Source organism: Mastacembelus armatus, chromosome 14 (assembly GCF_900324485.2).
Source record: "Mastacembelus armatus chromosome 14, fMasArm1.2, whole genome shotgun sequence".
Lineage (NCBI taxonomy): Eukaryota > Metazoa > Chordata > Actinopteri > Synbranchiformes > Mastacembelidae > Mastacembelus > Mastacembelus armatus.
The window spans coordinates 10,609,073-10,622,502 of record NC_046646.1 but is presented as its reverse complement, the minus strand read 5'-3'; the positions used below and the strand labels follow the sequence as shown (position 1 = coordinate 10,622,502).

The 13,430-nt window shown below is 40.4% G+C and overlaps 2 protein-coding genes across 8 annotated transcripts in view; one reads left to right on the top strand and one right to left on the bottom strand.

Annotated features, from left to right (window-relative positions):
* stk36 (serine/threonine kinase 36 (fused homolog, Drosophila)) overlaps nucleotides 1-13,430 on the bottom strand; it is a 71,913-nt gene that overhangs the window by 4,372 nt on the left and 54,111 nt on the right. For 6 of the 7 annotated variants that reach the window (XM_026329292.1, XM_026329291.1, XM_026329290.1 and 3 more), the window contains exons 16-20: nucleotides 13,232-13,343; nucleotides 13,020-13,146; nucleotides 12,731-12,911; nucleotides 11,603-12,520; nucleotides 11,196-11,307 (exon numbers count right to left, since the gene is read on the bottom strand). In XM_026329292.1, the coding sequence (XP_026185077.1) occupies nucleotides 11,221-11,307; nucleotides 11,603-12,520; nucleotides 12,731-12,911; nucleotides 13,020-13,146; nucleotides 13,232-13,343 (1,425 nt within the window). In that variant the 3' untranslated portion in view covers nucleotides 11,196-11,220. Of the gene's footprint in view, nucleotides 1-11,195; nucleotides 11,308-11,602; nucleotides 12,521-12,730; nucleotides 12,912-13,019; nucleotides 13,147-13,231; nucleotides 13,344-13,430 lie in introns of those variants that run through there. The other variant, XM_026329286.2, reaches the window with a different exon arrangement.
* On the top strand, nucleotides 5,477-8,980 carry atf5a (activating transcription factor 5a). The gene is made up of 4 exons (XM_026329294.1): nucleotides 5,477-5,684; nucleotides 6,574-6,822; nucleotides 7,133-8,318; nucleotides 8,410-8,980. The coding sequence occupies exons 2-4, from the start codon at nucleotides 6,681-6,683 to the stop codon at nucleotides 8,594-8,596; spliced, it is 1,515 nt and encodes a 504-aa protein (XP_026185079.1). The 5' UTR covers nucleotides 5,477-5,684; nucleotides 6,574-6,680; the 3' UTR covers nucleotides 8,597-8,980.

Below are 13,430 nucleotides of genomic sequence, written 5' to 3'. Positions count from 1 at the left end.
ACTGACTCGTTAACTCCAATTATCTACAGAAGTTGTTCAGGAAGTAGTGAAATTGCCTTGTGTATGTACTATATGTATTTCTGGCTCAATGTTTTTAATTACATGGCTCGCCCTGCACGAGGGAGGCCACATAAAAGCAAAAAATAAAAAAAAAATAAAAAGTGAAGTGAAATTACATGCAATTTAACATGCATGATTCAACATGGAGAAATTTGACTTCATGTTAAAAAAAAAAGAACAAAAAAATCTCATGTAGAGGATTCCTCTCAAAAAGTTCCCACAAACAAGTTCTTATGTGAATTCTTTGGTAAATTGCTCTCGTCTCAAATCGGTTAAAGAGACGAGCAGTGCATGTGCAGAAAGATAATATATGACAGGGCTGATTGATTCATTACTTGCAGGGAATCACTGGAAGGTAATAAACATGTAGGTAATCACAAAAAAACCCCACCTTGCTCTTGACAGGAACTAATTGAAATGTTAATTTTCCATCCCTGGTTTTGAAGTTTTTGACTTTAAACTTTATTAGAATAAACATCCATTTCAGGTCTATATAGCTTTGCAGCTTCACTGATAATTTTCACAGTGCTTCACAGCACTTCTCTGACCTTGGTAGAGATTTTCACGCATCATGCCATTCAGTAACTTTAAGGCTCGGGTGTGCCCTGCTGAATAGTAAATAGTTCTTTAGTAGAGCAGTGTGGGCTCATTTTCATGATGATGAGCATGAGTGGCACCCAGTCCTATTGTTGGTGAAATATTAATGAGCCAAGGGTGATCTCTCCTCACTTTCACAATCGCAGACCGGGCCTTTCTCTCAAGGCCTTTAGAAGACAAATAAGACAGTCAGGCTGCGAATTAGAAAAGGTCTCACATGATTTTGTCAGCATTAACAGCAGATATTAATCTCGTCTGAAATCAACCTCAAAAAATTCTGATGAAATGGAAACATCTCTTTATAGCATCACCTGTCAAAAGCTTCCACTCCCACACCCTTCACAACATTTTTACTACAGACAGTAGTAATTTATACGTTTTCATATCCGCATGCGAGTTCAGAGTAATTTAGGAGATTAAAGAGAAAAATCTCCTGCCCAACCCTGAACACATGCAAACACACACACACACACTGAGATACAGCAGATGAAAGCATCTTTCACTAAATGCATGTGATACGCCAATGAAAGTTCCACTTTTAATGTTTACCGCTATGAACAAATCATCCTCACTCACTTTGAAGGGAGTGTAAAATGATAGTCATTAAGTAAAAATGGGGTACATGGTATGCAAATCATTAAATTACAATAAAAGAAACATGTTTCTGGGTTTCATGTGAGGAATAACAATGGTATCTGAAAAATATCCAGAGGGGGGAAAGGACCAGCATTGACCTAATGAGGCCAACAAAAACACAGACTGAATACACGGGCACAACTGGAGTGGGGGATATTATTTAATGGCCATAAAAAGCGATGTACTTTCCAATATCACTGCAGTGTAAAAACCTGACTTACTGTAGTGTATTTCTACTGTCTCAATTTTTAGATGGTAAATTACTATTTAAAATGTATAAGTTCTTATACACAATGCATAAAAAAAGAAAGTGCCTATACCAGAAAAGGGTTATTCATTTCTTTGTATCTGTGTTAGCTAATTTGAAATTTCTATTTTGCTATTTGGACATTCTGGGAAATGTTGGTGTACCACAAGCTTGACCTCTGACCTCAGTAAATTTGTTTGCTTGTTTGGTGATTTATGATTTGAATTCAAGGATGAGCTCCTATAAATATACAGTGAATGAAAGAATCACTCACACGACTATAATACAACATGAGGATTGACCAACTGATGTTTTTGTACAGGAAGTCCAGCTGTTATGAGGTAGCAGACTCAAACTGATTAATATCTGGATTTGAAAGGTCAGTGTCAATGTAAAACATAGTTGAAAGACGTATGTTGTATATGTTATGTTATGAGCATGTGGTCTGAATGAGTATGTGTTGAGCTCACAGGTGACAGACGCTGAGTGTGTGTGGTTTAAATGGTTCTGCAAAGCATGAGGGCTGTGAATGACACTAGGGAACCATTTGGGACGTTTAAAAACCTCAAGCGAGGCAAGAACAGTTAATCTGTACAAAAAAAAAAATCTTTGATTCTAGATTCGTATTTTACACTGATTATTCTTTCACTGTTGTTTTATTGATCTTCCCTTTATCTGTGATGTCTAAAAAAATACATGACTTTTTTCCTACAAGATGTTTTTTATAAGGCCTCGTGTTCCATGCTCAGTATGTGTCAATCTATCTATTGTTGATATTGACATAACTTTATACAGTATGGGGTTTAATTTTATCATATCAGGTCAATACAGGCTGAGCATGTGTGCCATGCGAGACTTCATTCAGATGCTTTTACCAAGATGCCTTTAGGAGTTAACACTAGTTAGAAGTGATCTCCTAAAAGCTGTTATATCCCAAAGGAGGACAAAACACACGCTGTAGTGCTTTACATCAAACACCTCTAATTTACCATGAAGTCCTTGAGGAATAGCAAACAAACATAACCGCTGGTTCAGATCTGTCACAGCTGGATGCAAATGACATTAGTCTAGTTTAAACATTCATGAATGAAAAATTATATTGTGCTTGCCACTTTTTTTGAAACTGCATTAACGCTTTTCATGCCAAACATCGAAGCAAATGAGTAATTTGTAGGCTGAACACACACACAAAAACATCTACAAATCCCCTCTGAGAGGTTTTCCATTCACAAGTTGTAACTGAATTCCATGTTTTCTTCATGTGTTCAAAGAGGGGCAAAAGTTGAGGACAATAAATTCTGAGAGAGATGATGATGAAATGATGGTGTAACCCTTACTAACATGCCATACATGCACTTGGCATGCAGCATCGACTTTTCTGACTTCTCGGCTTACACACAACCTTCAGACAATGAATTTGGGTATCAATTGATGGATGGTCTTGTCTCACTATTGAAAACTGATACACACTCAAAAAGATCTGATGTCCAGTTTCTTCCAAAATTGTTTACGCTGTCCTTAATTCAGCACTAACTTCAGCATTAAGTTAGGTTGCACTGTTTCAACAATTTTGATTACTCACATTTTACAATGGGACACTAAGCCTGTTGGATTATCAAAAGAAAGAGAGTAAATTAAAGGCATTTTGCTGTGTAATTAACTGCTTTTATATCTTTTCCTAAATGATGATAAAGGAAATTGTACTTAATAGTGGAGACAACAAACAGCAGCGCGGTCATGAACACCACCTTGGATTTTTCTCATGATGCACAAACAGGAAGCTCTCAGTGGACCAATTAATACACAGATAGAACAGTCAGCGATTTCCTGGGAGACCCTCCAACTTCAGCAGCTACCATCTCAATTTGATCTCCATTACGACCACATTTATCTCGATTGCATCAGGTTGCTTTCCTACAAAGCTGCACCCATACAGTAGCTACCATACAGTGGGCATTTTGCTGAATAGCTCCACTGTAAAAGGGCTGTCACTTTCAATTACTCAGATTGACAAAGATGGACCTATGTGATCCTTACACCGGACATTTCACTCAAATTCAATATACATATACGGAGTTTCTCTCTTAACCATGTTCAAAGGACATATTTCATTTTGTCCAGGAACAATTCCTCAGAAGTCTGAATAATGTGATTATATGCAATCCTGTCAGGTTAGATGTTTTCCAACTTTCAGACAGCACACAAACATGCTGCTCAGTGGATAAATCTCTTAAAGGCTAGATGCTAGTGCCCCATCAATATGCAAATTCAGCACAACTGGAAATAAGCCTGTTGGTTTTGGCAAAATGATATTGTCACAGAGATGCAACTCAGCAAATGAGATGGAATGGCTGAACAGGGAGGGGTACAGGAACAGAAGTGAGGTGGAAGGAAAACAGTAGGTAAGGAGGAAGAGAGAGGGGGAGAAAAAGAGAGAGATGCAAATCCCATGGCAACAGCAACCAGACAACAAGTCTAAAATAGGGGGCAGTGTCCGCTATTACTATAGCAACAGGAGAACATCACATTCACTCAGCTCCAGGATTTGCTGAAAGGAAAAAACAAAGCTTTATTCCTCATATAATAGCTACTGACAATCATTATCAGCAAATTAATTTGGTTCTGCCAGCTGTCTCACTAAATTAGCCATGAAAAAAAGGATTTTCAAATTGTATCAAGATAAAACCGAACAAATAATGTATGAACTGACACACAGCCATTTCATCAAACAATGCCCTGCTGAAGTTTGTAGACACATGCACTGATAGCTGATTAAAACAGTAAAACAAACAATGAAATTATGATTATGAATTACTTAAATATCATAGACTGTATGCCCATGATGACAACTTGTATTGCTATTATAAAACAGGTTATCGCATAACTCTAGTAATAAGTGCCCTAAAGCTACTATAATGAGTCAGAAAGACTTTTTTCTGAAGACTTGATAACCACAAGTTGTTGTTTATTTTGACATTATATGAATAAGCTTTAGGAACAGCCTGGCTGATCTACACTCTCGGTTTGTTTACCTGAAACATGTGCACAGGCTGCACTGCAGGAAAAAAAAAAAAAAAACATAACCACACCGGGATGCTTCCCTTGCCTACCATCGACCAATCAACTCTCACATGTGGCCGCTTCCAGCCAATGACAGGAGGACAATATGAGCACGCGCAGCCAATCGCTCTGAGCGTGGACCACTGATGCAACGGAGAGGCAACAGACCCCTACTGAACAACAAAGTGCGTTGTGAATCAAATAGTCCCCCCTCTGAAACAGTATCATGTCTCATAGTGAAGTACAGTCTCTGGCCCTGTGCTGGTGTTCATTTAAGTGCCGTGTCCACGTTAATCAAGGCTCTCAGCAGGTTATGGACGCAGGTTATGAATTTTAAGGAGCGGGGTACGTCCTGTGGAGCTCTGAAACAAACGGCACTGCTCCGTCTCTATGGCAACAGCGGGCAATAAGAAAAGCGATGACGGAGTAACGAGTTACAGTAACGTGATTACTTTCCGGATTAATGATACAGATATCAACACCAACACTAGTCAAAACCACGTGTTAGCCCCACTACCCCTACGAAGTTTCACTCTTCTGTTGAATTACTGACACTGCTCTTTGTCACAGGTTGACTACTACACAATGACGTATATAGAGGCTATACGTTTAACTGTCATATTGCCTAATTTTGTAAATAACATTTACTTTTTCCTTCTTACTCAATACAAGCAATGTTGTTTTAATTGGGCACTTTGTATACCAAAAACAATGAGTTACGGTGAACCGGTAAACAAAGACATAACTAGTTCCATACCGGAGCCGAGCGGCGAGTCTGAGGGATGTCCTTCGGTGAGCCGCGGAGGGTGTGGGCGGAGGGATCTGCGCTGAGCTGCACTGCTGGTCCCGGTGACGCAGTTGGTTGCTAGGTGTGAATGGACTGATGCTTTCTCACAATTAAGCTGCTGCTCAGTTTACAGCTCGCCCACAGCAAAGCAACAACTCGTACCTTTGCGCTGTCCCGGATATTCCGAGCTAAAATATGGCTCTTTAAACTCGTGAAGTTGTTGGACCCGAAAAGAAGTCGTGCTTTGCTTTAGCAACGCACCCCCAAGTGCTCTACATATTTTTCTGCAAGAATGGAGTAAGTCAAACTACTACTCGCCGTCCATACACCTGCCTCAAGTTTGTTACTGTGCTGTTGGACTGCTTTGTTGTTTCTGCTTCTTTAGCTCAGGTGGTTTCAGTGGTGCAGTGCTCCGTTGTTTGGCTGTTTCTGTTTACACAATTTCTTATATTTTAATTTCTTTAAATGAACTGTTTCAGTCCTTATTTTATGCAAACCTCCAGGACTTATAGTCTTTGTTTTCAGTGCAGGGCATAACGTTATATCATACTTGTGTTAACAGCCAATTGTGTAACTTAATGTAAGTGTAGTAGACTATAGCGTGAAGTCTATATATCGTATTTCTGTCATTTTGGCAGGTTTTCATTATTGTCACATAAACTGCTGAAACTGCTTAAACGATCAGAGGCGATTAAGTTAAAAGGAACATGTGTTTAGATTCAGCTCATCTGTGTTAATCCGATTTAACTACGTCGCTTAGAGAGGGTTAATCTGGTGCCTCTTGTCAGCAGTTGGGCCCTTGACAGCGTCACTAGGTCCCACGTGTTTTGAGGACATAAAGTGCTATTTGCTTTGGGACAGCTGAAACCCCAAAGGACGCAGCTGTCACATCTGTATCACTCAAAGTATCATTAATTCTGAGTTGTTTTGTTGAAATCATCTATTTTTTAAAAGCTATCTGCTAAGGTGCATACTTGGAGGAGATGACTGCCTATTGTTTAGAAGACCCTGGTCTGTAGGTGAGGATTCAGGGGATTTCTTCATTTTAGCTTCTCTAACAAAACAAACTGAACCATGCTGAGAGACTTGGCGAAGGCAGCAAGTAATATTCCTGATTCCCTCAGTCGACTAAAGTTGGATCTTTTTAGTTACACACATCTGATCCCTGTTTCTGTTCACCCTCCAGGTTTCATTATGCTCACCCAGCCCTGCTCTCTGTGGCCCATCTATCAGACCGTGCTTGCTCTCAGCATATGCTTGGACTTGGACTGAATCAAAGCACCAACAGACAAAATGATGGCAACATCAGCTTCTGTTTGGAAGACGCTTCATGTCTGCCCAGCAGACCTCCTCGCTCTCTCTCACCCACAGGCTAACCACAGCCAATCACAGGGATGCAGGGGGGAGGTGTCAGAGGAGAGTCAGCACTTAATTGGTGAGTAGCAGCGAGTACGCTTTTTTATATTTTTCCCCATTTCAGGTGGGCTCGGCACTGCAGCACATTCGTCCTTCTTGAACAGTAAGTAATAAACTAGCTATGTGTAGTATATTGATGCTACAACTTTTATTTTAGTCAAACATTGTTTCCCATTTACCAATGTTGTTTTGTCTGTGCTTTTAGAAAATTGTTACATGCACTGTTGCATTAGAAATAGTGTTTCATTTACATCAACACTTTTTTTAGCCTTATATTTTCCTCCATTAGACAGCTTGTAAGAATTTCAATTTTTTACCCTCCTCAATAGGTGATGGTCTTACTGACTGGATGACGGAAGAAGTGGACTTCTCCTCGTACCTCCCAAACCCTCCTTCCCCTCCCTCCTCCACCAATGCCTCCCTTCCCCCTTCACCCCTACAGAATGATATCCAGGTGCCCTCTGACTTGGAGGTCATGACCTCTCTGCTGCAAGAGGAACTTGCCCAACTAGAGGACTACTTCCTGTCTGAACCACTGCCAGAGAAAGGGCCGAGGCTGGGAAGATGTGACAGGGGTCCACTGCCAGCGGGTCCTCAGCCGTATAGTCAGCTGCCATATGCATCATACTCTACATCCAACCAATCAGAATCCAGCCCACTTCTTGTTACCCTGGCAACCGGTGAACTGGACCTGCTGAGTATCTGTGGCGGGCCCATTGGGCGATCCAAATTTCCAAGACACACCCCGTACAGCTGCAGTCGCCCCAGTGGGTGTGGTAGGAAAAGAGTTCCTGATGGTGTGAGGTTCAGTGAAGGTTATGATAACAGTTTGTTGAGTTCCAAAGGAAGCAACTCAGGTAACTCAGCAGTGACCCTTAATGGTAATTATGGCTGTGTAGAGAACGAGCAGCTGGTAGGAAAAAGCTACTGTCTGGGTAGCGCAGTGGAGGTCAGAAGATGTTCCGTGTTACCCAAAGAAGAGAAAAATTGCTGTTTCAGTCAAGATGTGATAGGTGGTGTGAAGGTTGTTGGTGGAGGATTTGGTTTTGGTGGATCACTTGATGTCCCACATAAAAAAGAGGATTTGCTGATGTATAGCATGAGGGAGGTCAGTGGAGGCACTGGTAACAATGAGGCGCTGAATAGTATCAAAGCTAGTGTGGAGGTGACAAAAGCTACTGTCTCTTGGAAAACTGAGAACAGCGAAGGTTATCTTCCAACAACACCACAGTCTGAGGCCTATCACAGCTTCATAGGTAACATCAATGAACAGGTCAAAACAGAGAGTCTCCAGATAGGGCAACATGATTTACACAGTAATTTCCTTGAGGATCAGAGTCCAGAGTGTCTTTTAATGGCTAGGGAGAGCCTGAACTTGGAGTCCTCAGGGCACAGACAAGCATGCCGGCTGAAGGAAGACCACTGTTCTCTGAAATATGAAGTGGACATCATTCCAGCGGAAGGCGGAGAGCGCAAACAGAAAAAGAGAGATCAGAATAAAACTGCTGCTCACAGGCAAGTTTTAGTTTCTGCTTCATGAGAAGTAACTTTTGACATGACTTCACAGGTAGAAATCTTCACTGAATCTCTCTTCTGCTTAACACAGGTATCGCCAGCGAAAACGGGCAGAGCTAGATTCTTTGGAGGAACAGTTGCACTGTCTTGAAGGGAGGAACCGCGAGCTTCGTGACAAGGCAGAGTCTGTAGAACGTGAAATCCAGTATGTCAAAGACCTGCTGATTGAGGTTTACAAGGCCCGTAGCCAAAGGCTTAAGCAGGACACAACAGCGTAACACCAAGCTCCTGCAAGTACATATAAAGAGGGCAACACAGGGAAAATGCAGAGCTTTCTTTGTCTTTAAGATTGTCAAGAATTGAATGTTTTTTGTTTTTCATGACTGGCGAAGTAGATGCATGCTTTAATGTGAATTATTTTTTACATTTTAAATCAACACTCTATCCAATGCTTCCATTGCTTTTGCACTCTAATCACTTGAACCTGCACTGTGGCATTGCATTAAATGACAATCATCTTTAATAGATCTCGCACTGCGTGAATCTACTAATAGGGTTATTTCTGAAAAGATGTTATTCATTACGCAGGTTTAATATTTTTAATAGCCTTACATTGGAATTGATGTCAGCAATAGAAAATGTTTTGTTTTTTTTTGACTGCATTACCCTTTTTATTACTAGTTTGTCAAATTTGTTGGTGTCAACACTTTATTTAATTTTGAGCATTTTCAAACCAAATACTTTTCTAGAAAAATGTCTAGCCACCTTAGAACAGGAAATCACTATCATGATTATTTTAAAAAATTGAATTAGGCCTATTTGAAAATATTCAAACTGTTAATGAAGACACTGACGTTTATGATTGCAGAAACTGAAGACATACAGAAGAGGAACCTTAGTGAGAACATACAATTTTTTATCATTTCGAATTTTTTTCCACAATGCATTAGATTGACTTGGTTTAGAGTGGACCAAAATCTTGATCAATAATGTGATTTTGATGTTGGTTTTGTAGAAGCTCAAACATCTTTGCTATATTTACATTTGTTTCACTTTTCTGATATTTGCATTACATTATTTTTAGAAGTGCAAATATTGTTGAAATAGTAGACTCAGTTGGTAAGAAAGAACTGATTTAATATTTTTACTGTTTTGAAGGTGGAAAGTGACATTTTGTGTTTAGGGCAGTTTGTAAAATATTCTTTTCTTGCAAATTATACAATCAGTTTTGCAGCTCAGGACATAGTTTATCTTACAGTCCTACAAACATCATAGATAACTCATGGCTGTCCTTCAATTTAGATGGTAATATTTCCCCCATATATAGATTTCCCTAATGTAATAAATTGGTTTTCTTATGTACAAATACTTTAACTAGTGGAGTTTTAGCAGCCTCCATCTGCATGTTTTTTCATAAATTCTACTCTCTCTCTCTCCAGAACATGTAGGATTTCAGACTTGGCTCGGAGATTCTTTCTCTACACTGCTTGTTAAGGCAATAAGTTTTATAGGCCTCAGGCTGATCTGCACTAATTTGTAACAACTTTTGTATATTCAGGGAGTGGAGTGTGTTCGCCTTTTCTTTGTAGAAAATTAACTTTAAAAAAGTCTCATTAGATCATTTGTTAAGGCTGTTGCCGTGTTAGCTTTGGTGTAAGAGGAAAGTGAATTTGTTCTCGGTTTATTCTTTCTTTTCTTAGCAAATAATCTGTTATAGCCTACTGAGCATTGATTTTTTTTCTATGCCTATTTATTTTAAGACGGTCTTGAATAAAAAAAAAACATGGTATTTATTTATTTGACTTATTTTGCTTTTGGCTCGAGGTTCACATCGTTCATTTGTGTATCAAAACCTCTAATTGATAAAACCAAAAAATGTGTAATGAAGGGGAGTTTTAACAATTGTAACAGTACGTTATAAAGCTTTGTAATGCCAAGTGGATTTAATCATATTTGCCTTTGTGTGTCACCAAACTTTTTCCTTTCAAAATAAACTCATCAACCAGCCGTTTCTTCAGAGATTTTCTCTCGGTGTTTTGCTTGCGCCGTTTATTAAAATGTGTAACAATCAGGACGTACAGCCTTCTGCCTACATGAGTTTGAAACATAACCTTGCCCTTTTCGATGTCATAATACGGCCGGTAAAGCAAAGCGCAAACCTGCAGGTCCTGATGGATGTCGACAAACGCCCCTCTTTCCTCCGACGCCGCGGCCCTGGACACTTCCCGTTACCGACAGCAGTGAAATTAGTTTTTTATAACCGTGCGACGTGATTTAATCGACGTTTCGTTGCAAACTGAAGCCTTTAAAACGGACGTCAAGTCAAGGTGCGACCTCCCAACAACGCTTAGTCTGTTTGCTGTTTTCAGTGCAGTGTCCCGGCTGCTCATCCCCACACCCTCGATTCGTTTAGGAAAAAACTGACATGCAAACAAAATGTACAAAACCTTTGCTGCTGTGAGAGAAATATTATTAATGCAAACGTTAATTAACACATTTGTTGCTCTACTATTGGACTGTTCATAATTAGCCCATTTTTATTTCAGAGTAAGAAATAAAATTGAAAACCCTTAAATCGGTGTAGTAGTTGGGCCTAAGCTAAGTGTTTCATTGAAATAAACAATCTTCATTTTTTTAAAAGAAAATTTACCAGCGTTTCTGTGCGATTTTTATTACAACTGCATTTTTATTCCTATGAAACTGCAACAGCCTGTTTAACAGCAGTTCCAAATCTAAAGCTTCCTGTAGAAAAAAACACACTTAAAAAACAAAAAAAAAACAAATAGTGGACAATTACTGCCTGTAGTCTCAGAGATGTGAGGATGCAGTAAAGAAACTACAGTAAATCTTTTCACATGGATGTTTTTTGCTCTGTGATTCCTGGTGAATTGTCTGGACTCACTCAGAGCTGCCCAATGAGCTGAAGAGGTGGAGGTGCATGTTGAGAAGCCTGAAGAAGTTTCTTACTAGCATGAAGGGATGTCAGTACCTTCAAATAAACACAAAAGAAATTGACTAATGTGAAAACATTGTGTTTAAAGTGCCAATATATGCACAGAATTATCTAAAAATGAAATGAACAGAAGAATGTTTAATGATCCATAACCAGCAAAAAATTGACTAAAATTTATTTTGTGTGCATAAACTAATTGCACTCTTGCAGCTAATGTGTTGTAATGTTTGTAATTAAAATCTAACAATTAGAAAAAGGTGCTTCTATTCTGAAAACAGAAATGGACTCATTTCAATGTCAACACCTGCCCTCCTGCAACTTGTTTCATTACCTGACGTATTGTGTCCTGCTGGCTGCAGAGGGTTAGGGTTGCTATGGCAGCTTGTCTCACTGCATTATGGGAATCCGTGCAAGCAGCTCTTAGTAGTAAACCGGACACATCCTCCTCCAGAAACACGGATACAGTGCCATCAACATTTAGCAGGTTTCCCAGAGCTGCGCAACAGTGACGACGCGTGTGGGCGTCAGGGTCAGTGATCAGAGATGTCAGCATGGCCGCCGTCCTCCTGGCTTCCTCTATCCACCTGCTCCCTACGTCATCGTGCACTCCCTGTTCTACTACAGCAGCCAAATGTCCTCCTGCTTCACTGTGTGTACGCTGTGTGTGGTTATTTTGTTCCTTCCCCTTGACCCACCCTATCGTGGACCTATCCATTTTAAACCCTACCCTTGTTGCAATATATCCCAGCCAGTTCCCAACTGCCCTGCAAGCCATTCGCCGGACAGACAGGCTGGAATCATGAAGATGGCTTATCATGCTTTTGAAAACATCTGGTTGGAGGACAGGAGGCCTAAATGGATCCACATTTCCCAAAAGTCTGCATGTGGCAGCCCTGATGTGGTCATACTGGTGAGACAGTGCCTGGTGCAGAACCGAAGCTTCCAGGTGAAGGTAAAAATGGTCAGGAAGAGCTGAACAACGGGCTACTTGGGACAACAGAGTTAGGAGCTCCACTGCAGAGTCCCACAGCACTTCCAGCTGCAGCAAGTCAGAGAGCAGAGAGCTCGCTGTTCTGGTTACTGGGGTCTGGTGTTTGGAGGCAGCGAGCTGGCTGTCTCTGGGTGGCATGAAAAAACCACATGCAGATTTTTTGAGGCGGGAAACAAAGAGCTCGGGGTCACACAGGAACAATCGGCTCAGCAGGGAAAGAGGCAGCTCTAGTAGTGAAGGGTGAAGAGTTTCAATTACCTGCCAAAGCATGAAAAACACAATCATCCAGACGGCTTGTCACAGATCAAACAGCTGACAACAAACAGGATGCTCTCACAAAAGTATGAAGACATTAAGATGTACAGTACAATCTGCTTGATGTGAGCCTGTTGCAAGAATTATCCTGCATTGCATCAGCATATTATTTTTCCCAGCGAGGCCTTTACTGAACCACGGGAAGGCCCTAACCTGCATGAGGCTTGGGACAATACCACAGCTGTCATACAACTGGAGAAGTGTGGACATGGTGTGTGACGGCAGGTCCAGGGCAAATGGAAAGCACAACAAGTGGCAGCTCAACATGGACAGGCTGTCGTGACTCAGATCCACCTCAACTCTCCCAGGGCTGCCTTCAGCAAACAAATGAAGACTGCAGGGTATAGAAGGAGTTATTGTTAGCTCCAGGTGCAGCAGCTGTGCTGTTCTAAGATTTGTGCTACAATTCAAACAGGGTTCATTAAGACATCTGTATACCAACCAGTCAGTGCCCAGCAGCCAGCCAAGAGTGTATACACATTTCGATCCACTCTCAGAAAATAGAGGGATGCATGAAAACGGATCCTTGGTGAAGACATGCAGTGCAATAGACAGAAAGGAATACAGCCCTGACATAAAAAGAAAATAGGTCATTTTTTTTTCAACCTAAGGTGTTTTCAAAAAGGACGTGTTTTATAAGATGCACATATTTACCATTTCCTGAACAGAAATCTGTGTCTGCTGTTGCTAGTGAAGTACCAATTCTTTTCCATACATCCAGAAATGTATCTGGATCTAAACATGATGATCCAGAGCTATTTTCATACTGTTAAAAAAAAAAACAAACAACAAAAAAAAAAAAAAACAGCAAAAGCACAGAGAAAAAAATGAAGTTCTCTTTCTGGTATCCACC

Excerpts from the sequence above, each read along its gene's own strand:
- atf5a (XM_026329294.1), top strand. The coding sequence starts at position 6,681 with ATGATGGCAACATCAGCTTCTGTTTGGAAGACGCTTCATGTCTGCCCA. Across the intron at positions 6,823-7,132 it reads GGAGAGTCAGCACTTAATTG|GTGATGGTCTTACTGACTGG; the intron begins GTGAGTAGCAGC and ends CCTCCTCAATAG. Across the intron at positions 8,319-8,409 it reads AATAAAACTGCTGCTCACAG|GTATCGCCAGCGAAAACGGG; the intron begins GCAAGTTTTAGT and ends TGCTTAACACAG.